The sequence below is a fragment of the Pagrus pagrus genome (genome assembly GCF_965226575.1).
Source record: "Pagrus pagrus genome assembly, chromosome: 18".
Lineage (NCBI taxonomy): Eukaryota > Metazoa > Chordata > Actinopteri > Spariformes > Sparidae > Pagrus > Pagrus pagrus.
This window is the reverse complement of record NC_140202.1, coordinates 29,294,787-29,316,100: the sequence shown is the minus strand read 5'-3', so window position 1 is coordinate 29,316,100 and position 21,314 is coordinate 29,294,787. Positions and strand designations below refer to the sequence as shown.

The window sequence follows — 21,314 nt, the reverse complement described above, 5'->3', positions numbered from 1 at the left end:
TGATTGGTGATCAGATCATATATTGACGACTGAAGGGATGATGTCTGATGTGTTTTCGTGCACTGATATTAAAGTAATTTTAACTGATTTATTGTCAGAACTCTGATGTTTAAAATAATCTATATAAATGATTATTAATAATATAATCTGTTTATTAAATGATTATTATTAATATAATCTGTTTATTAAATTATTATTAATAATATCATCTGTTTATTAAATTATTATTAATAAGAACATTGTGTTAAAAGAGCAGCCTAGCTCCTTTAAGGAAGGTGTGTGTGAGCGGTTCCTTCAGTTTAATGGTGTGAACAGTTCCTTCAGTGTAACGTGTGAGCGGTTCCATCAGTGTAACGGTGTGAGCGGTTCCTTCAGTGTAACGGTGTGAGCGGTTCCTTCAGTGTAACGTGTGAGCAGTTCCTTCAGTGTAACGTGTGAGCGGTTCCTTCAGTGTAACGTGTGAGCGGTTCCATCAGTGTAACGGTGTGAGCGGTTCCTTCAGTGTAACGGTGTGAGCGGTTCCTTCAGTGTAACGTGTGAGCGGTTCCTTCACTGTAACGTGTGAGCGGTTCCATCAGTGTAACGTGTGAGCGGTTCCTTCAGTGTAACGTGTGAGCGGTTCCATCAGTGTAACGTGTGAGCGGTTCCTTCAGTGTAACGTGTGAGCGGTTCCTTCAGTGTAACGGTGTGAGCGGTTCCATCAGTGTAGCATGTGAGCGGTTCCTTCAGTGTAACGGTGTGAGCGGTTCCTTCAGTGTAACGGTGTGAGCGGTTCCTTCAGTGTAATGTGTGAGCGGTTCCTTCAGTGTAACGTGTGAGCGGTCCCTTCCGTGTAACGTGTGAGTGGTTCCATCAGTGTAACGGTGTGAGTGGTTTCATCAGTGTAACGTGTGAGCGGTTCCTTCAGTGTAATGGTGTGAGCGGTTCCTTCAGTGTAACGGTGTGAGCGGTTCCTTCAGTGTAACGTGTGAGCGGTTCCATCAGTGTAACGTGTGAGCGGTTCCTTCAGTGTAGCGGTGTGAGCGGTTCCTTCAGTGTAACGTGTGAGCGGTTCCTTCAGTGAAATGGTGTGAGCGGTTCCTTCAATGTAACGTGTGAGCGGTTCCTTCAGTGTAACGTGTGAGCGGTTCCTTCAGTGTAAAAGTGTGAGCGGTTCCATCAGTGTAACGTGTGAGCTGTTCCTTCAGTGTAACGTGTGTGCGGTTCCTTCAGTGTAAAGGTGTGAGCGGTTCCATCAGTGTAACGTGTGAGCTGTTCCTTCAGTGTAACGTGTGAGCGGTTCCTTCAGTGTAAAGGTGTGAGCGGTTCCTTCAGTGTAACGGTGTGAACGGTTCCTTCAGTGTAACGGTGTGAACGGTTCCTTCAGTGTAACGTGTGAGCGGTTCCATCAGTGTAACGTGTGAGCGGTTCCTTCAGTGTAACGTGTGAGCGGTTCCTTCAGTGTAAAGGTGCGAGCGGTTCCTTCAGTGAAACGGTGTGAACTGTTCCATCAGTGTAACGTGTGAGCTGTTCCTTCAGTGTAACGTGTGAGCGGTTCCTTCAGTGTAAAGGTGTGAGCGGTTCCTTCAGTGTAACGGTGTGAACGGTTCCTTCAGTGTAACAGTGTGAACGGTTCCTTCAGTGTAACGTGTGAGCGGTTCCTTCAGTGTAACGTGTGAGCGGTTCCTTCAGTGTAACGTGTGAGCGGTTCCTTCAGTGTAAAGGTGTGAGCGGTTCCTTCAGTGTAACGGTGTGAGCGATTCCTTCAGTGTAACAGTGTGAACGGTTCCATCAGTGTAACGTGTGAGCGGTTCCTTCAGTGTAACGGTGTGAGCGGTTCCTTCAGTGCAACGGTGTGAGCGGTTCCTTCAGTGTAACGTGTGAGCAGTTCCTTCAGTGTAACGTGTGAGCGGTTCCATCAGTGTAACGTGTGAGCGGTTCCTTCAGTGTAACGGTGTGAGCTGTAACCTGATGCAGAATTAACTCATGATTTCATTCATTCAGAGTTCATGTGATCAGAAACGACTCAGAGTTCAATCCTGATAACATTAATCAATCATATCAATTAGTTTCATATTTTTAATTCTATGAAACATTTTTACATGTTGCTCTTCATGTGCAGCGTGTCTCACACTCAGTTATTGCCCCTCAACAAAGAAACAATGATAGTGATTAGTGATAATAATTCAGGTGTGACTCACCTCAACAAACTGTTTTCAACTGTTGTGTCAATAAAGTATTTAGAAAAAAAACCTGTTGATGACAGACAGCTGCAAACAGGAAGTACATCCACATGAACACAGGTGTGTGTGTACTCTGTGTACATGTAGTTTCCTGTTGAATTAATTGATTAATCAGCTAATTGATTCTTGTGTTTTCTGATCAGTTTGCCTCTGATGAATGTTGTACATCAGTATTTACTGTATGTTTGTCTGTATTAATAGATGTGTGTGTGTGTGTGTGTGTGTGTGTGTGTGTGTGTCTCCGGGGCTTAATGTCCGTATCTAAATTCATGTGCGGTGGTGTGGCGGTGGCGGCGGCGGCGGGCGGATCACAGGCGGATTGTGTTGGATTTGAGCTGAAGCCTCTTTAATCATCGTAACACCGTCATTAATATTCATGCAGTCAGCTGGAACACCCGACACTCTCTGCACCAAACTTTCTGCTCAAAATGTATTAAATACAGCTTAAAAAATTAATGGACTTTAGTTTATATTACATGAAGAAGACGGGAGAGGAGGGGGGACGGCCCTCCCCTGCCTCCCCCCCTCCTCTCCTCATTGGTTCATGTAGATTGGTCCTCTGATTGGCCTTTGTATTTTCCCTTTTTTCTGCAGATTTTTCCATCTTTGACGAGACTTCAAAGCGAGCGCGAGGCATGAACGGTCATTTAGGAGGATTTAGTCACATTATCACATCTGTAATTGTACATGAATAATAAGAAGAGCCGCCGCGCTCAATTAGCTCTGAGTCCACATGGGGGGGGGGGGGCAGGAAATGAGAAAAGTTTCAAAGTGACGACGCTCACAAAGAATAGTATTCAATAACTGTAATACATACCAGGACCTGGACCTGGACCTGGACCAGGACAAGGACAACGACAAGGACAAGGACCTGGACCAGGTCGACTACAATACAGCACTTAGAAACACAAACAGATTTTAAACCAACAGAGTGACATCACAGCATCACAGATTGTAAACATATTAAAGAATAAAGAAACAGATTAATTATTAACTGTTAATCAATGAGAGCTTCATCAACAGGAAACAGTTCAATTTGCTTCTGTTCAGTTCTGTTCAGAAGTCATTGATCAGTGATCACACCTGCTCTGTGGTGACTCTGCTCTTTGTTCTTCTTGGTGCCTTCTTCTGTTTTCACCATCAGCTGTGGATCAATTAACATGAAATAATCATTATTGATCATGATACCAAACAGGTACCATGATGACCATATATGGAGTTCTGAGGCATCTGTATGTAATTGTTCCTGATTGATGAAGATCTGATTGATTGTCGTTCATCTTGTTGAAGATCTTTGTTCTTCAAACCTCAATCATGACTTCATCAGGAGTCAGTCAACAGAAAACTTTATGGCAATCAATAAATCTTAAAGTTATTTTTAACTAAAAACAGGAAACCTCCCGTGGTTCTGAGTGACTGATGCAGAAAAAAATCAATATTGATGGTGAAATTTATCGTTGAGTCCAGTTCGGACAAAAAGTCGTGACGAGGTCAAACTGTTTGTTTAAGAACGTTTCAGGGAAAAGTTGTAGCGGCTCAGCTCGACTGATGATCATGATGGTCATGAGACGTCACCTGTTTCACCAGCCAATCAGCTCCTCGCAGTGCAGTCGGCAGCTTAAGTCAGTGATCATCAGACTCCGTTCACATTAGTTCAACAAGTGTTGATCCATCACTGTTTCCCCGGCGACCTCCACAGGAAGCTGGTGGATCGCCAGCCTGTAAACAACAGATGCACAGAGAGTCGTTGCTATAGAGACGATACACCGCCTCCACGAGTCACATCGGTGTGAACTGGACCGTGTTCAGGACGGTGCAGAGCAACACAACTCGAACAACTCGTCTCATTGTGAACTTTGTTCTGAACAGGATTTCACACCTCACTGTGTTTACTGGGATTAGCTTAGTCTGGTCCTGTCTTTTATTGTGAAAGGGTTTTATCAATAAACTTTATCGGTCCTGACTATCTACTCTGAGATCTACTCTGAGATCTGCAGAGATCTTCTGAGATCTACTGAGATCTACTGATTTGAAACAAGGACACTGCAGTGTTTGAGTCGCAGGGCTTGTTTAGAGTTGTCAACATAACGACTCCATTTGTTCACCTGTCTGTCTCTCTGTTCAACACACACACACACACACACACACACACTGTGTTTGAACAAACAGTGGAAACACACACACTCTGTCAGTGTGTTAATTACAGTGAGTGTGTGAATGATCTGTGTGTTTTGCTGCTTACTTTTGACTTAACGAGTGTTTAACGTGATTTCTGCCTCTGTTTTAATTACACCTGAGGATCTGTGCTGTGATTGGTGGATTGCTTAACGGGAGCCGTTAACATCCTTAACGAGGCCTTAATGAGATATTAAGGCTGTTTGTTCTGCTGATGAGCTGCAAGTATTGAGAGAGCTTGACATGATGACAGGATTACTGCTGCTGATGACTAATGAAGACTGACAGACAGGTACACAGAGAGAGAGACAGGTAGAAACAGAGAGAGAGACAGGTACACAGAGAGAGAGAGAGACAGTAAACAGTGAGAGAGAGACGGGTACAAAGACAGAGAGGGAGACAGGTACACAGTAACTCACCTAACATGATGACATCATCTAGTCTGCAACAGAACATCGGAATCTTGCAGTGAAGTGAAAAACAGGCTCAACAGGTGTCAACACAGATCCAACAGACGTACAGACGACACAGTGGACAGAACCACGGATCAACACAGATCCAACAGACGTACAGACGACACAGTGGACAGAACCACGGATCAACACAGATCCAACAGACGTACAGACGACACAGTGGACAGAACCACGGATCAACACAGATCCAACAGACGTACAGACGACACAGTGGACAGAACCACGGATCAACACAGATCCAACAGACGTACAGACGACACAGTGGACAGAACCACGGATCAGTGGTCTCCATCAGTGAGTCAGTGTGTTTCAGTGTCACAATGTTTTTATATTTGCAGCTAATCCGAGAGTGAACGAGGAGCTGAGACACCGTCTGCCGTCAACACAGCAACTCAGCAACAGGTACAACAAGTGTTTATTGGAGAGGAGGAGAGGGGGGGGCAGGAGAGAGGAGGAGAGGGGAGGGCAGGAGAGGGGGGGGGGGGGGGGGTGGAGAGAGGGGAGGAGAAGGGAGGGCAGGAGGGGGGGGGGGGTGGAGAGAGGGGAGGAGAAGGGAGGGCAGGAGGGGGGGGGGGGCGGAGAGAGGGGAGAGGAGAGGGGAGGAGAGGGGAGGGCAGGAGGGGAGAGGGGAGGAGAGATGAGGAGACAAGAGGGGGGGAGAGGAGAGGAGAGGAGAAGAGAGGGGGGGAGGGGGGAGAGGAGGAGAGGAAGAGAGGAGAGGAGAGGAGAGGAGAGGGGAGAGGGGAGGTTTGGTTTTTAAAGTCCCTTTATTGATCCACTTCAAGAAGCAAACACAAATTCACTCATTCACTTGCTACAGGACAACAACCAAATCGACGCCAACAACACAAAGAGAGTTTCAGATATCTAACTCCCCGTCCTCCCCCACGGAGCACAGAACCTCCCCAACAGCCCATATATGTTTGAAAGCTTGCAAAGTGTCCATCATTTTATAGTAGGTATGTTCCACTCTCAGAACCGACACCGGCTCCACACTGCCCACAGTTTGGGCTTGATTTCAGATGGCTAACTTTGCAGAACCGGATATAAAGTTCAACAGTGTGTAGACACACTTCTTCTTGACACGGTATTTTGGGCCAAAAATCAGTCAAGTTTATTTCCTGTCTGATGTTGACAGATCTGAGATCAACCTGAATCTGGACCACACTGACTGGCCTCAAGGTAACACCCATCATCACATCATCATCACATCATCATCACATCCACCATCACATCATCATCACATCCACCATCACGTCATCATCACGTCATCATCACATCATCATCAAGTCATCTTCACATCCATCATCACGTCATCATCACATCATCATCACATCCACCATCACATCATCATCACGTCATCACATCATCATCACGTCATCATCACATCATCATCACATCATCATCACGTCATCATCAAGTCATCTTCACATCCATCATCACGTCATCATCACATCATCATCACATCCACCATCACATCATCATCATGTCATCATCAAGTCATCTTCACATCCATCATCACATCCACCATCACATCCACCATCACATCCACCATCACATCATCATCAAGTCATCTTCACATCCATCATCACGTCATCATCACATCATCATCACATCCACCATCACATCCACCATCACATCATCATCACATCCACCATCACATCATCATCACATCATCATCAAGTCATCTTCACATCCATCATCACGTCATCATCACATCATCATCACATCCACCATCACGTCATCATCACGTCATCATCACGTCATCATCACGTCATCATCACATCATCATCACGTCATCATCACATCATCATCACATCATCATCACGTCATCTCGTCATCATCACATCATCATCACATCCACCATCACATCATCATCACGTCATCATCACATCATCATCACGTCATCTCGTCATCATCACATCATCATCACATCCACCATCACATCATCATCACGTCATCATCACATCATCACATCATCATCACGTCATCTCGTCATCATCACATCATCATCACATCCACCATCACATCATCATCACGTCATCATCACATCATCATCACATCCATCATCATCATCATCATCACATCATCATCACGTCATCTTCACATCCACCATCACATCATCATCACATCATCATCACATCATCCATCACATCATCATCACATCCATCATCATCATCATCATCACATCATCATCACATCCACCATCACATCATCATCACATCCATCATCATCATCACATCATAATCACATCCACCATCACATCATCATCACATCCATCATCATCATCACATCATAATCACATCCACCATCACATCATCATCACATCCATCATCATCATCACATCATAATCACATCCACCATCACATCATCATCACATCCATCATCATCATCACATCATAATCACATCCACCATCACATCATCATCACATCCATCATCATCACCACATCATCATCACATCATCATCACATCATCATCACGTCATCTTCACATCCACCATCACATCATCATCATCACATCATCATCACATCATCATCACATCCACCATCACATCATCATCACATCCATCATCATCACATCATCATCACGTCATCATCACATCATCATCACATCCACCATCACATCATCATCACATCCATCATCATCATCATCATCACATCCACCATCACATCCACCATCACATCATCATCACATCCATCATCATTATCACATCCACCATCACATCCACCATCACATCATCATCACATCCATCATCATTATCACATCCATCATCACATCCACCATCACATCATCATCACATCCATCATCATCATCATCATCATCATCATCATCACATCCATCATCACATCATCATCACATCCATCATCATAATCATCATCACATCCATCATCACATCCACCATCACATCATCATCACATCCATCATCACATCATCATCACATCCATCATCATCATCACATCCACCATCACATCATCATCACATCCATCATCATCATCACATCCATCATCACATCATCATCACATCCATCATCATCATCACACCCACCATCACATCATCATCACATCATCATCACGTCATCTTCACATCCATCATCACGTCATCATCACATCATCATCACGTCATCTTCACATCATCATCACATCCACCATCACATCATCATCACGTCATCATCACATCATCATCACGTCATCTTCACATCCATCATCACGTCATCATCACATCATCATCACATCCACCATCACATCATCATCACGTCATCATCACATCATCATCACATCATCTTCACACCCATCATCACATCCATCAACAAAGGAGTTATCAGTCTGTCTGTCTGTCTGTCTGTCTCCCCTCAGTTCCTCAGCACCTTCAGGAGCCTCCTACCTCCTGCTCCCCCTCCCCTCAGGCCTACAGGAGGTCTTTCTCTCCTGTCTCACCCCTCTCCCACAGGAGGTCTGTCTCTCCTGTCTCTCTGTTCACCTCCAGGCCTCCAGGAGGTGTAGGGGAGATGGAGATGGATCTTTCTCCCAGCCGAGGCCCTTCTCCCCGGGCAGAGAGCTGCGGCGACGTCTCTGATGGAGGTCGAGGATCCAGAGGAAGTCCCACAGCGAGAAGACACCTTGTCGCTACTAACGACAGGTGAGAGTGGTTGTAATACTACTGCTGCTACTGCTACTACTGCTACTGCTGCTACTACTACTACAACTGCTACTGCTACTACTGCTGCTACAACTACTTTACTACAAAAAAAATAATCTGAATCATAGATATAAATATGTTGTTGTACTGTGAGTTGATGTAGTTTTTTTTATTTAACAGAGCTGATTATGATTCATATTCCCTGAGTGCAGACTGACAGTCAACTTGAAAACAGACACAATAAAACATTAACTGAATGTAATCTAAACGTCATCAATAACTAATGATTGATCAGTTGATAACAGGCTGTCAGGTGTCTCTCAGTTAAAATAAAATGTTTTCTGACACTCGGCTGCGAACTTCCGGTTTTACTGACTTTATTGTTTCCAATATCAATAAAAGATGAATCAGATCTATTGATTATTAAAACCTTTGAATAAAAATCTGAAAGTTATTTTAAATTCCTTCATGTTCTTCATGTGAACGTGTTGAGCAGATTTATTAAAAAGTTTAGAGCTTTTCATTAAACTTTAACCTTCTTTAGATTCTTTCATTTATGTTTTTTTTGTCTTTTTGATGCTTTTTCAGATGAAAGCGATGCAGCCGTTTGAGTTGCATCACTGTGTGAAATGTGACCTATTAAATTTAGATTTGATTTGATTAGTCGAAGCGTTCGAGAGCGAGACAGAAATAGAAAGATAGTAAAAGCAGTCGAGGAGAGGAAAGTTGATTAGAAGCAGCTGAAATAATAAAGTGAGAAACAGTCAATTACAGAAGACAGTGTCAGCCATATTCAGTGTCTTATTTACTCGCTTTATTACGCTAAGAAGCCGTCTGACCTTTAAGGTGATATGAAAGAATTACAGCGAACATCAGCCGCTCGCTGCTTATTAAAGCTGCTGCCTTCATCTCCGCTCCGCTCAGCTGATAATGTGGGGTTAATACACCTGACCCGACTACACACAGGTGAACCTCTAATGAAACCAATCACAGCCTCACTGACCAGCAGCTCACCTGACCACCTCACCTTCAACTCCGTCTACAACATGTACACCTGATTGATTTTATGGATCATTAAACACCATCAGAGTGATTATATTCAGATCTGTGCAGGTCAGGATACATAAATCTGAGTCTATCACACAGAGCTGTGACGTGTCTCCCTCCACACTTCAGATTCACTAACTTTATTATATATTTGATATATTTCCACCCTCAGGACAAAAACTTTTAGCTTCACTGATGTTTCTGTTAATGCTGTTTAAAATGTCACCGTGTTGTAACGTGGAGGATCAGTGCCTTACTTTATTGTTTTAAATCAACGGTGAGTTCAGACTGAAGTAAACCAGCTGCACCAGGTGCTCACAGACAAACGCCTGAATGTTTCGATTTGATTCTGTCATTTTTACTGAAACTTTACATTTATTTTGATTCATTATGTTGTACTGAATTATTTCGGTTCAGAACAAACCAACAAAGAAACTGTGGAGACAAAATGAAATCAAAGTTTTAAAGATGCTTCTAACTGAACTGTAGTTATACCATCAGAATCTGTAGCTCCAGTTCTGTTCAGCCTGTAACAATTGATCAATGATCAGGATGTTGTCTCCTTCAGCTCTCATCAGGTGGTCACGTTTGGACCAATCACAGCGGCTCCTCGCAGTCACAATTTGGATCGAGACAAAAACATCTCGTTTCTACTGAAGGAGCTCGACGGTCTCAGAGACGTCAACAAGAAGGTAAACGCTCGTACGCAAGATACAATCCAGCTGATCAACAACAATACGATCAATGAATCTGTGTCACCACACACACACACACACACACATCCTGTATAATAACACGTGACTGGGTTTCAGCTGCAGGATCAGCTGGTCCAGAAGGAGAAGGAGCTGCAGAGGAGGGAGGTGGAGGAGGAGCTGAGGGAGGGAGGAGCAGAGGGAGGCCCAAGGCTGGGAGAGACCTGCAGGTGAGGAGGAGGAGGAGGAGGAGGAGGAGGAGGAGGAGGAGGAGAAGGATAAGGAGGAAGAGAAGGAGAAGGATGAGGAGGAGGAGGAGGAGGAGGAGGAGGAGAAGGATAAGGAGGAAGAGAAGGAGAAGAATAAGGAGTAGGAGCAGGAGGAGGAAGAGAAGACAGAAAAAAAGGTGTTTGTTAGTTTCTTCTCCTCTTAATCAGCTCCGACCTCAACTTCTTAAATATTTGAATATTTTTCACACACACTGCTTAATACCAACACACACACACACTTACACACACACACATCTCCTCCTCTCCTCTCCCTGTCTCCTTCTCTCCTCATCTCCTCTCCTTGTCTCCTCTTCTCCTCATATCCTCTCCTTGTCTCCTCCTCTCCTTGTCTCCTTCCCCCCTCATCTACTCTCCTTGTCTCCTCTCCTCCTCTCCTTGTCTCCTTATCTCCTCATCTCCTCTCCTTGTCTCCTCATCTCCTCTCCATGTCTCCCCCTCTCCTTGTCTCCTCCTCTCCTTGTCTCCTTCCCCCCTCATCTACTCTCCTTGTCTCCTCTCCCCCTCTCCTTGTCTCCTTCCCTCCTCATCTACTCTCCTTGTCTCCTCTCCTCCTCTCCTTGTCTCCTCTTCTCCTCATATCCTCTCCTTGTCTCCTCACCTCCGCTCCTTGTCTCCTCATCTCCTCATCTCCTCTCCTTGTCTCCTTCCCTCCTCATCTACTCTCCTTGTCTCCTCTCCTCCTCTCCTTGTCTCCTTCTCTCCTCATCTCCTCTCCTTGTCTCCTCATCTCCTCTCCTTGTCTCCTCATCACCACTCCTTGTCTCCTCTTCTCCTCCTCTCCTCAGCCGTGTTGGAGGAGGTGTTAGCGGCTCAGAAGGACAGAGATCAGGCTCTGATGTCACGACTCCTGCTGGCCAATGAGGAGAGAGATGAGGCTGTGCTCCGTGCACGCCAACTGCAGCAGGCCTCCGAGTATGCAACATACACACACACACACACACACACACACACACACACACACACACACACACACTAACACACACACACACACACACACACACACACACACACAAACACAGAGACACACACACACAGACACACACAGTAGCCCCATTCACGCTGCCATTTGCATGCGGGGATCCTGCGCCAATTCTCCGCCTCTGTGTGAAAGTCTCTGATGTGGCGAGGGGTGACATTTCGCTGCGCCTCTGATGCGCCTCCAGAGGTAGTATCAGAGGTAGTGTCAGAGGAAGTGTCAGAGGAAGTGTCAGAGGAAGTGTCAGAGGTAGTATCAGAGGAAGTGTCAGAAGAAGTGTCAGAGGTAGTATCAGAGGTAGTATCAGAGGTAGTATCAGAAGAAGTGTCAGAGGTAGTGTCAGAGGTAGAGTCAGAGGAAGTGTCAGAGGTAGTATCAGAGGAAGTGTTAGAGGAAGTATCAGAGGTAGTGTCAGAGGTAGTGTCAGAGGTAGTATCAGAGGAAGTATCAGAGGTAGTATCAGAGGTAGTATCAGAGGAAGTGTCAGAGGTAGTATCAGAGGAGTGTCAGAGGTAGTGTCAGAGGTAGTATCAGAGGTGGAGTCAGAGGTAGTGTCAGAGGTAGTATCAGAGGTGGAGTCAGAGGAAGTGTCAGAGGTAGTATCGGAGGTAGTATCAGAGGAAGTGTCAGAGGTAGTATCAGAGGTAGAGTCAGAGGTAGTGTCAGAGGTAGAGTCAGAGGTAGAGTCAGAGGTAGTATCATAGGTAGTGTCAGAGGTAGTGTCAGAGGTAGTGTCAGAGGTAGTGTCAGAGGTAGTGTCAGAGGTAGTATCAGAGGTAGTGTCAGAGGTAGTATCAGAGGCGCAGTATTAGCGAACCGATCCAGTGTGAACGGGTAAGCCGGCGTGCAGAGCGGGGGGGGTGTCGATCTGACAGTCTGATAACTAAACAGGTCCTTCAATCAACAAAATAAAGTGAAATGTTCCACAAAGCAATGTTACAGACCAAACAACAGTACCGTAGCAACTGGTCGTGTCTTTGGCAACTTCTATGAGGAAAAAAATACCACAGTTATATGTGGAGAAGTGGCGGTCCTCCTGTCTGTCCTCTTTGTCCGACCAACTCTCGTCACATTTCTGACCGAAAAACAGCGTCTGTCCACTTTTACTCACCAACTGTTTGTTGTGGTGAAAAAAACCACCACGACGGTCAGCCCTCCACCGAGACTTCAGTGAACTTTCCCCCTGAAAACAGCCTCCCTCCCCGCTAGGGAAAGAGTCAGACAGCGTCCCGTTTACTGATGGCGATTATTTAATTATGTTATTTAGAACGAAAAACGTAACTTTGTCACTTTCCAGGATGTTTTGGGGTCAGGATCTCATCACAACACATTATAACAGCATCCATATGATTATAAACAGTCAGCAGGTACATGTTTAGATTAACAGGTGGACACCGGGGAAACGCATTTAAAAAAACACACGTCGTCATCATGACGTGTACCGTCACGCCCCTTTGGATCCACAGCGCCGGCTTTCTGTGTGAATTACACTCTGGTTCGTCTTTCACGCCGGAGCTGCTCGGCTCTGTGTGAACAACCAACGGCGGAGAATTGGCGAACCGCTGCTGCGGTGATAATGCGGCGACTCTGTGTGAAAAGGGTTACTAACAAACACGCACTAACACACACACACACACACACACACTAACAAGCGCACAAACACGCACTAACACACACACTAACACACACACACACACACACACACACACTAACACGCGCACACACACACACTAACACGCGCGCACACACACACACTAACACGCGCGCACACACACACACACACACACTAACAAACGCACACACTAGTACACACACACCAACACACACACACACACACACACTAACACACATGATCATAATAAATGAGTTCTAGATAAATGATGTTATAAAGAGCTGCAGGTTGTTGAGGATGAGACTGTTTGTTTGTTTGTTTGTTTGTTTGTTTGTTTGTTTCCTCTGAGGACAAACTGACTTCAACATGTCGATTCACTTATTTACATTTATATAGAGGATGAAAACAACTCCTCTCCTCGCCTCCTCTCTCCTCTCCTCTCCTCTCTCCTCCCCTCTCCTCATCTCCTCTCCTCCTCTCTCCTCTCCCCTCTCTCCTCTCTTCCTCTCTCCCCTCCTCTCTTCCTCTCTCCTCTCCTCCTCTCTCCTCTCCTCTCCTCATCTCCTCTCCTCCTCTGTCCTCTCCTCCTCTCTCCTCTCTCCTCTCTTCCTCTCTCCTCTCCTCCTCACTCCTCTCCTCTCCTCATCTCCTCTCCTCCTCTGTCCTCTCCTCCTCTCTCCTCTCCCCTCTCTTCCTCTCTCCCCTCCTCTCTTCCTCTCTCCTCTCCTCCTCTCTCCTCTCCTCATCTCCTCTCCTCCTCTGTCCTCTCCTCCTCTCTCCTCTCTTCCTCTCCTCCTCTCTCCTCTCCTCTCCTCATCTCCTCTCCTCCTCTGTCCTCTCCTCCTCTCCCCTCTCTTCCTCTCTCCCCTCCTCTCTTCCTCTCTCCTCTCCTCCTCTCTCCTCTCCTCATCTCCTCTCCTCCTCTGTCCTCTCCTCCTCTCTCCTCTCTCCCTCTCTTCCTCTCTCCTCTCCTCTCCTCTCCTCTCCTCTCCTCTCTTCTCTCCTCTCTCCTCATTATTCATCTCCTCAATCTTGTTAAGAGCTGTGAAATGAGCTCTCGTCCTCCTTGAGGAGCCTCCAAATAGACCAGAAAATCTAATTACAGATAATACCCCTCCCCCACCTCCTCCCTCTGCCTCTCCCTGTCCTCCATCACCACCACCCCCCCACCCACCCCACCCCCCGGATGAGAGGGTAATTGATATTGGAGGCCACAATCCTCTTTATGAGGGACAGAATATGGAGGAGCATGTTCCATCTGTCAGCACTGAGAGTGTGTTACTGTGTGTGTGTTACTGTGTGTGTGTTTTCCTAATGGAGAGAGGCGGCCTGTAATACCTTTTGTAAATGTGTATGTTTTAGTGTGTTTGTTTCAGGCTGAAGAGAGAGAGAGTGAAGAATGTGAAGCGGCTGTTTGTTTTCCATCAAACAGCAAAATTTAAGACCGCAGCGAGCCAAATGTCAGCCAGTTGCAATCCAGTTACAAATCAGTTACAGCCCAGTTACAATCCAGTTATAGCCCTGTTACAGCCCAGTTACAATCCACTTACAATCCAGTTACAAATCAGTTACAGCCCAGTCACAGCCCAGTCACAATCCAGTTACAATCCAGTTACAGCCCAGTTACAGCCAGTTACAATCCAGTTACAGCCCAGTTACAGCCAGTTACAATCCAGTTACAAATCAGTCACAGCCCAGTCACAGCCCAGTCACAATCCAGTTACAATCCAGTTACAGCCCAGTTACAATCCAGTTACAATTCAGTTACAAATCAGGTACAGCATTCACAGCCCAGTCACAATCAAGTTACAATCCAGTTACAGCCCAGCTACAATCCAGTTACAATCCAGTTACAGCCCAGTTACAATCCAGTTACAATCAGTTACAGCCCAGTCATAGCCTGGTTACAATCCAGTTACAATTCAGTTACAATCCAGTTACAATTCAGTTACAGCCCATTCACAGCCTATTCACGATCCAGTTACAATCCAGTTACAATCCAGTTATAGCCCAGTTACAATCCAGTTACGGCCCAGTTATAGCCCAGTTACGATCCAGTTACAATCCAGTTACAATCACATTACAATCCCGTTACAGCTCAGTTACAATCCAGTTACAATCCAGTTACAGCCCAGTTACAGCCAGTTACAATCCAGTTACAGCCCAGTTACAGCCAGTTACAATCCAGTTACAGCCCAGTTACAGCCAGTTACAATCCAGTTACAAATCAGTCACAGCCCAGTCACAGCCCAGTCACAATCCAGTTACAATCCAGTTACAGCCCAGTTACAATCCAGTTACAATTCAGTTACAAATCAGGTACAGCATTCACAGCCCAGTCACAATCAAGTTACAATCCAGTTACAGCCCAGCTACAATCCAGTTACAATCCAGTTACAGCCCAGTTACAATCCAGTTACAATCAGTTACAGCCCAGTCATAGCCTGGTTACAATCCAGTTACAATTCAGTTACAATCCAGTTACAATTCAGTTACAGCCCATTCACAGCCTATTCACGATCCAGTTACAATCCAGTTACAATCCAGTTATAGCCCAGTTACAATCCAGTTACGGCCCAGTTATAGCCCAGTTACGATCCAGTTACAATCCAGTTACAATCACATTACAATCCCGTTACAGCTCAGTTACAATCCAGTTACAATCCAGTTACAGCCCAGTTATAGCACAGTTACGATCCAGTTACAGCTCAGTTACAATCGAGTTACAATTCAGTTACAGGCCAGTTACAATCCCATTACAGCCCAGTTACAATCCAGTTACAATCCAGTTACAGCCCAGTTACAGCCCAGTTACAATCCAGATACAATCCAGTTACAGCCCAGTTACAGCCCAGTTACAATCCAGTTACAGCTCAGTTACAATCCAGTTACAGCCAAGTTACAACCCAGTTACAGCCCAGTTACAATCCAGTTACAGCCCAGTTACAGCCAGTTACAATCCAGTTACAAATCAGTCACAGCCCAGTCACAGCCCAGTCACAATCCAGTTACAATCCAGTTACAGCCCAGTTACAATCCAGTTACAATTCAGTTACAAATCAGGTACAGCATTCACAGCCCAGTCACAATCAAGTTACAATCCAGTTACAGCCCAGCTACAATCCAGTTACAATCCAGTTACAGCCCAGTTACAATCCAGTTACAATCAGTTACAGCCCAGTCATAGCCTGGTTACAATCCAGTTACAATTCAGTTACAATCCAGTTACAATTCAGTTACAGCCCATTCACAGCCTATTCACGATCCAGTTACAATCCAGTTACAATCCAGTTATAGCCCAGTTACAATCCAGTTACGGCCCAGTTATAGCCCAGTTACGATCCAGTTACAATCCAGTTACAATCACATTACAATCCCGTTACAGCTCAGTTACAATCCAGTTACAATCCAGTTACAGCCCAGTTACAGCCAGTTACAATCCAGTTACAATTCAGTTACAGGCCAGTTACAATCCCATTACAGCCCAGTTACAATCCAGTTACAATCCAGTTACAGCCCAGTTACAGCCCAGTTACAATCCAGATACAATCCAGTTACAGCCCAGTTACAGCCCAGTTACAATCCAGTTACAGCTCAGTTACAATCCAGTTACAGCCAAGTTACAACCCAGTTACAGCCCAGTTACAATCCAGTTACAGCCCAGTTACAGCCAGTTACAATCCAGTTACAAATCAGTCACAGCCCAGTCACAGCCCAGTCACAATCCAGTTACAATCCAGTTACAGCCCAGTTACAATCCAGTTACAATTCAGTTACAAATCAGGTACAGCATTCACAGCCCAGTCACAATCAAGTTACAATCCAGTTACAGCCCAGCTACAATCCAGTTACAATCCAGTTACAGCCCAGTTACAATCCAGTTACAATCAGTTACAGCCCAGTCATAGCCTGGTTACAATCCAGTTACAATTCAGTTACAATCCAGTTACAATTCAGTTACAGCCCATTCACAGCCTATTCACGATCCAGTTACAATCCAGTTACAATCCAGTTATAGCCCAGTTACAATCCAGTTACGGCCCAGTTATAGCCCAGTTACGATCCAGTTACAATCCAGTTACAATCACATTACAATCCCGTTACAGCTCAGTTACAATCCAGTTACAATCCAGTTACAGCCCAGTTACAGCCAGTTACAATCCAGTTACAGCCCAGTTACAGCCAGTTACAATCCAGTTACAGCCCAGTTACAGCCAGTTACAATCCAGTTACAAATCAGTCACAGCCCAGTCACAGCCCAGTCACAATCCAGTTACAATCCAGTTACAGCCCAGTTACAATCCAGTTACAATTCAGTTACAAATCAGGTACAGCATTCACAGCCCAGTCACAATCAAGTTACAATCCAGTTACAGCCCAGCTACAATCCAGTTACAATCCAGTTACAGCCCAGTTACAATCCAGTTACAATCAGTTACAGCCCAGTCATAGCCTGGTTACAATCCAGTTACAATTCAGTTACAATCCAGTTACAATTCAGTTACAGCCCATTCACAGCCTATTCACGATCCAGTTACAATCCAGTTACAATCCAGTTATAGCCCAGTTACAATCCAGTTACGGCCCAGTTATAGCCCAGTTACGATCCAGTTACAATCCAGTTACAATCACATTACAATCCCGTTACAGCTCAGTTACAATCCAGTTACAATCCAGTTACAGCCCAGTTATAGCACAGTTACGATCCAGTTACAGCTCAGTTACAATCGAGTTACAATTCAGTTACAGGCCAGTTACAATCCCATTACAGCCCAGTTACAATCCAGTTACAATCCAGTTACAGCCCAGTTACAGCCCAGTTACAATCCAGATACAATCCAGTTACAGCCCAGTTACAGCCCAGTTACAATCCAGTTACAGCTCAGTTACAATCCAGTTACAGCCAAGTTACAACCCAGTTACAGCCCAGTTACAATCCAGTTACAGCCCAGTTACAATCCAGTTACAGCCCAGTTACAGCCCAGTTACAATCCAGTTACAATCCAGTTACAGCCCAGTTACAATCCAGTTACAGTCCAGTGTAGTAGTGATGTAGTATATATTGAGAGATGTACTCAGTATAGGTTTAGTATATTTTTATTATATATTGTTGACATGCATCATGAAAACAGAAGTTTGTCCTCCGGCTGACGCCTGCAGATCTTAAATACAGAGGCTGGTGGTGGAGGTATTTTCAGTACATGTTGTGTATATTTTCAGTACATGTTGTGGGTATTTCAGTACATCTTGTGTATAGTTTCAATACATGTTGTGGGTATTTCAGTACATGTTGTAGGTATTTCAGTGCATCTTGTGTAGATTTTCAGTACATATATTCTTATATATACAGTTAATATTTTACTTGTATTGATCGTGGAGACAGAAGTTTGTCAGTAGGACTCCTCCGGCTGATGCCTGCAGATCTTAAACACAGAGGCTGGTGGTGGAGGGAGCCGAGCCGAGCTGAGCTGAGCCGGGCTGGATGGGCTGTAAGCAGGGTGTTAGAGGAGCTTTATTGGAGGCGGCTGGTCTTTCATTACCTGCTGTTCCCTGCAGAGCAGAGCCGCCTCGGCCACCTTATTACAGTTTATTACAGAAAAACAGCAGCAGGCTAAATGAAAAGCGCTTCCCAGGAGGAGAGGCAGGAGATCAGCTAGTTACCAGCTCCACGTCCACCATCATGGCTGCTGCTGTGAGAGGGAGAAATAAACTCCTCGACAGCAGAGCAGTCCGCTCAGCCGACGCCCTCGCAGCTTTACTGATTTTGAAATGACGGAGAGTTTCAGGTGGACTTCAGGGAGCGCAGGACAAAATTACTGCAGCCGCGGCGCTCAGGTCATCTAACAGGCTGCTGCAGAGGTCCAGCTTTAATTTGGTCAGCGGCGGCAACACTGGAGGAGGGGGAGGGGGGCAGAGGCAGATTAAACTACCCCCTAGAGCATAAATCACCACATGCTCCCCCATTATCAATGCAAATTTATTTAAGAACTATAATCATAAACTTGATCAACTGAAAAACTAGACTGAATCTAAAGCTGTAACTGAGAGACGAACCTGAAATCAGAAAGCGTCTTGTTAATTAAGAACGTCTTCATCTGATACATTTATGTTTAAAAAGTGTCAATTAGGTTAAAATACATGAGCCAAGAGTTTACCCCCATTTATAGTGAAATAAATACAGAGAGATGGAACTGTTGTGGCCTTGAGGGTCTGGGGCACTGAGGGTCTGGAGCACTGAGGGTCTGGGGCACTGAGGGTCTGTAGCTCTGAGGATCTGGAGCACTGAGGGTCTATAGCACTGAGGATCTGGAGCACTGAGCTGGTTCCTGCCCTGCCTGCTGATGATACAGGCACATCAGCTACAGTCTTTAGGTTTTTCAGTTTCAGTCGGTTGAAGGTGTTTTTCAGTCGGTGGTGAGTTCTGATGAACATTGTTTCTGGAGTTTTTCCATCAGATCTTCAGGAACACTGATACAAACACAGATCCTGGATGTGATGAAGAAAACTGAAGTGGTTTGTGTCTGTTTGTCTTCAGGTTGGAGGATTTCCACCTCGTGGACTCTCACTTGGTAAAACACTCACACTGTGTCACTGTAGCATCACTTCTTCTGTGTTTAAGATCAGATTATTGATCTGATCTTGTTTTTTATTGGTCAGGACGTTGAAGAGCTCCTTCAATGCGTCTGTGACGCCGACTCCGTACAGGAAGTGGAACAGTTCGGATCAGTTCTGGTTCAGCGTCTACGGCTGGCGAGGCAACGGAGAAATGACATCACTGCTCAGGAGATGAAGGCTGTGATGGAGGAGAGAGACGTCTCTGTAGCCAAGGTGAGTCTGTCTGTCTGTCTGTCTGTCTGTCTGTCTGTTTACGTGTCTGACTTGTTATGGTCCACACAGTAACCACTTAAGTAAACCAAATAATTTATTAAAGATAACTCAACTCTGAGGTGTAAAGTCATTAGTGAAAGATGGCTGTTGGGTGCTAACCTAAACTATTTAACGTGAACCAAAGCTAACTGAACATAATCACAACCCAAACAAGACCAAAATGGAGTGCCCAAAAAGGCACCGGTCTTCCAGGAGGGAGAGAGAGAGGAGCCATCTTGGAGTCACCTGATTTATAAAGGCCCTTAACAGGTGACACCAATCCCTCAGTGAAGTGGGCGGGGCCAGACCATCAGGAAGAACCTGAAAAGAGGAGCACAGGCAGGAAAGGGACAACACAGATACCAGCCTAAGGCCTAGGGCCGTCACAGACTGTTTACCTGTCTGTCTGTCTGTCTGTCTGTGACAGTCCGTCAGTATAATCAGTCAGGTGGTGCACCAGTGGTCCTCTGACAGGAAGTGGAGCTATGTTTGTGTTCGGTTGTCACATTCTTGGCGTTACTGGAACGACTCGACTGAATCTTGTGTCATCTGGTACAAACGTCCAGTTGGACTCAAAGATGAACTGATTAGACTTTGGTGGTCAAAGGTCAAAGGTCACTGTGACCTCACAAACACCAGATTGTGACTTTATCTCACGTTTGGATGCTGAACCGGTGTCACACTTCAGATCTGCCGTCTGTCTCAGTGATGTCTGTACAACTGGCCTCAGTTTGTCTCCAGGAAGTCTCTCTGCTCCATCTTTGTCTGTTGTTGGTCAAGTTTCACTTTTTCAGAGATTATTACTCTGATCAGACACTTCTCTTGACCAGATCTGACTCTCCAGGTAATCCAGTCCTGAGGACTTCCTGTTGACCATCATCTGACCTTTGATTGAACCAAAGCCTTAAGAATTAGTGTGATGAACACAGTGAAGTGTCCCTGAGTTGAGCTTACAGACGCTCAGTCAATCTCTGACACACTCAGTGGATGTGTTTGTGATCATCCACACAGACGCAGCCTGTGGTTGTGACATCACAGGTCGATCAAACAGGAAGTGACTGTTGAGTTCATGATCAGAGACGTGACCACAGATCAGAGTTTGTACTGATGTCACTTCTCACGCCTCTAAGTCGTCTCTTTAACCCTGTTGGTGCGCTGCAGTGTGCTGCTTGGCGTGGTGTGAAGCGTCAGCCGGGTTACGGAGGCCCCGGCATGACAAACCTCAAATATTTGAGTTTGAATGTGAACATGAATATTTTGAATGGAGAGAAAACAAAACGATGCAGAGACAAATATTGACAGTGAGACGGAGACGACCTGATG

General features: G+C 45.4%; 1 protein-coding gene across 1 annotated transcript in view; it reads left to right on the top strand.

The window, feature by feature from the left end:
* The window catches only part of mipol1 (mirror-image polydactyly 1), a 48,260-nt gene that overhangs the window by 5,553 nt on the left and 21,393 nt on the right, over window positions 1–21,314 (top strand). The window contains 9 exon segments of the mRNA XM_084381889.1: window positions 5,209–5,272; window positions 6,009–6,052; window positions 8,225–8,507; window positions 10,123–10,246; window positions 10,367–10,432; window positions 10,434–10,476; window positions 11,322–11,448; window positions 19,660–19,693; window positions 19,782–19,952. Of these exon segments, the coding sequence (XP_084238015.1) occupies window positions 5,209–5,272; window positions 6,009–6,052; window positions 8,225–8,507; window positions 10,123–10,246; window positions 10,367–10,432; window positions 10,434–10,476; window positions 11,322–11,448; window positions 19,660–19,693; window positions 19,782–19,952 (956 nt within the window).